Source organism: Bidens hawaiensis, unplaced genomic scaffold, assembly GCF_021521415.1.
Source record: "Bidens hawaiensis isolate Kalapana, Puna unplaced genomic scaffold, B.hawaiensis_p1.1 tig00002438_1, whole genome shotgun sequence".
Classification (NCBI taxonomy): domain Eukaryota; kingdom Viridiplantae; phylum Streptophyta; class Magnoliopsida; order Asterales; family Asteraceae; genus Bidens; species Bidens hawaiensis.
In genome coordinates, this window is record NW_027491134.1 from 598,625 (window position 1) to 601,962 (window position 3,338).

At 35.1% G+C, this 3,338-nt stretch overlaps 1 protein-coding gene across 1 annotated transcript; it reads left to right on the forward strand.

Annotated features, from left to right (window-relative positions):
* The first annotated feature begins 859 nt into the window (after positions 1-859).
* On the forward strand, positions 860-1,291 carry LOC143619388 (uncharacterized). The gene has a single exon (XM_077091333.1). It carries the CDS (start codon positions 860-862, stop codon positions 1,289-1,291), a length of 432 nt encoding a protein of 143 aa, XP_076947448.1.
* The last annotated feature ends 2,047 nt before the right edge of the window (positions 1,292-3,338 follow it).

Below are 3,338 nucleotides of genomic sequence, written 5' to 3' on the forward strand. Positions count from 1 at the left end.
GAAAATGAATAAACCAGTATGTGTTTCCGAACCTATGAAAATTCAGAAACATGGTGAATCAGTTAAAAATGAGATGCTTAAAACAAATGTTTCAAAGACAACTTAAACCTCCTTTTATAGCAAGAAACAAGTTGTAGGTCAGAATTGGGTGGCAATTACTGTTGTTAAACCACAAGAGGTTGTTGAGAAAATGAAAACTGAATGGAAATGGGATAACATAACCATGGATTTTGTAACTAAACTACCTCGTACCCGTGGAGACCATGATGTCATTTGGGTAATAGTGGATAGACTAACAAAGTCTGCACACTTCATACCTATCCGAGAGAAAGAAAAGATGGAGAAATTAACTAGGCTTTATCTTAAAGAAGTCGTAGCCAAACATGACGTGCCTGTTTCAATTATCTCTGATAGGGATGGTCAATTTGTTACTCCATTTTGGGAATTTTAGCAGGAATCCCTAGGTACTCGCTTGTATATGAGCACTGCTTACCATCCTCAGACAAATGGTCAAAGCAAAAGAACTATTCAGACTTTGGAGGATATGTTACGAGCTTATGTTCTCGATTTTGGCAAAAGTTGGGACACTCATCTACCGTTAGCTGAGTTTTCTTACAATAATAGCTATCATTCCGGTATTAAAGCTGCTCCGTTTGAAGCTTTGTATAGAAGAAAATGTCGATCCCCGCTTTATTGGGCGGAAGTTGGAGAAAAGTAGTTGACAGGTCCAGAAATTGTTCAGGAGACCACCGAGAGGATCTTTCAAATCAAAGACAGGTTAAAAGATGCAGCCGATCGACAAAAGAGCTATGCTGACAATCGTAGAAGACCTTTGGAATTCCAAGAAGGAGACCGAGTTATGTTGAAAGTCTCACCCTGGAAAGGAGTCGTCCGATTTGGTAAAAAGGTCAAGTTAAGTCCTCGTTACGTTGGACCATTCCCGGTTATTAAACGGGTTGGTTCCGTAGCTTACCGACTTGAATTGCCTAAAGAGCTTAGCGGAATACACGATGTACTCCACGTGTCTAACTTGAAGAAATGTGTTTCCGACGAATCCTTGATCGTTCCCGTTGAAGATATTCGCATAGACGATAAGCTTCGATTTATAGAAGAACCCGTAGAAGTTACTGATTGGAAGATTAAGAAACTAAGGCGAAACTGTATAAAGTTGGTCAAAGTCAGACGGAATTCAAGGCTTGGTCCCGAGTTCACATGGGAACGTCAGGACCGAATGAAGCAAAAATACCCTCACCTTTTTCCGGCTGAGTCTGACACCAGTATCACTTCCTAAATTTCGGGATGAAATTTCTAAAAGGAAGGGAGAATGTGAAACTCCGGAAAAATTAGCCTTAAGCCGCGGTTAATGTAATAGTCCTTATCTGAATAAAATAATGTAATGAATAAAGTAATAATATTTTATTCCAAAGTCTTCTAAAATATGTGTGTTATATATATTTAGTTACAATCGAAAAGTTTAAATTAGTCGCATAGCGAACGCTACACATAACGAACACTGGCGATACCCCGGGAAAGTTGAAAAAATCAAAATATTCGGGAATGACCTGAAAAATTATATTCTTAGTAAAAAATAGTAGACGTGAGTGATAAACTTATTTTTAGAATTTTTAGTTGCTCGAAAATCAATAAGTTTGCGATTAAGAGCGGGTAGCGGACACCGTATGGACCAAAAATCCAATATCGCCAAAAATTATGTTCTTAGGCTCATTGCGTCTGGAATCCAAAATCGGACAAAGTCTGACAAAATTATTAGAATCGGACTTCGAATGATATGTTAAAACTAATTAGACGTTAGATCGATAAACCTGAAACTTGACAAAACAACCCAACCCTTCCACTGCCGCTTCCTCTTTTTGCCGCCAAAACCATCTTCCCCATTGTTTTGCATGATCTTCCTTGATTTGGTAATCATTACATTACCTTGGAACTAGCCACAACACCCCCACCTCATACCAATCTCCTTCCCTTGCTTCCACCTTCACCACCAACGCTACAACTCACCCAAGCTAGTGTCTCTCTTCTCCTCTATAAACCACAGCCGGCCACCCCATCTCTCACCATCACCATCATTTCTCATTTCCATTTTCACAATCCAAATTAGTTTGGAAGAATGGTTAAATAAGGGGGGTTGCAAGAATCAAGCTTGGAATACATCTAAGGAGTTATAGGAGACAAAAAATCAGTTACCCATCTAAGATCATTACCATCTTCTTCCTCTCAATCTAAGGTAACCATTTTAGATATTATAGAATCTTGCTTTTGCATGCCAATGTTTCATATAAGTTACATGTATATATATATATATATGTAAAAAAAGGAAAAGAAAGAAATGATGTGTACTGTGAGTGTGTACCGTGTATGTGTGTGAAGGTTTGGATATGAATGTGTGGACTACAATCTCCACATGCACCTTAGTGTATGATGATGATGTTATTATTATTATTATATTTCTTACATAGCTTCTTGAATATGCTTTATGATATGATTTTTTGATTTTTCTTAATTTTGAGATTATGCATGTATCTTGAAAAGATTTTTAAGATTGTTGATAAAATAAAATAGGTGTTAGGTGTGATAGAGAAAGAAAACAAGAAAGAGAGAAAAGGATTAAATTGAGAAGTTGTGTTCTTGATAAAATTGCTAAATGATGATGATCCATGTTTTGAAATATTAGAGATTAGAAATGAATGTTCAAGTTTGGAATAATATATTTGCATTCTTGATTGATATTGATGTTAGGGTCAAGCTAGAAATGGTTATTGAGCATAGTGTGGTTATAATGAATAAATAATTTCATTAATTATTATACTTTGATGAATGATGTTGATTAGGTCCATGTAAGAACCCAACATGCATAATGTAAATTCTAGATGTTATTGAAATAGTTCTTTTTACCTTTGATTGAAATTATGGGAAAATATTAAGAATAAGAGGATATGCTAGAAATGGAAACTTTATTTGTTAAGAACTTGAAAATCTCTAATTTGTTTTAATAATATTGAGTGACTCATATATGATTGAAAGATAACACCTGAATAAAAATGCATGCAAACTTGATTGGTGAAAAGATGATGTTAAAATAAATATTACATGCTCATAAAACAATCATTAAAATGATTAGTTATTTTTGTTGGAAAACATGTATTTATACATGTGATGTTGAAAAGATGAAATTTGGATTATGTGGGAATGATAGATACATGATAAAGTGGGAACAAAATCTGAAAATTTAAGTATAGTGAATGCATGTTGTCCCATGAATATTGATTAGTTTATACCTTATCATATTTAGTATGTTTAGACATGTGCATGTTAGGCTT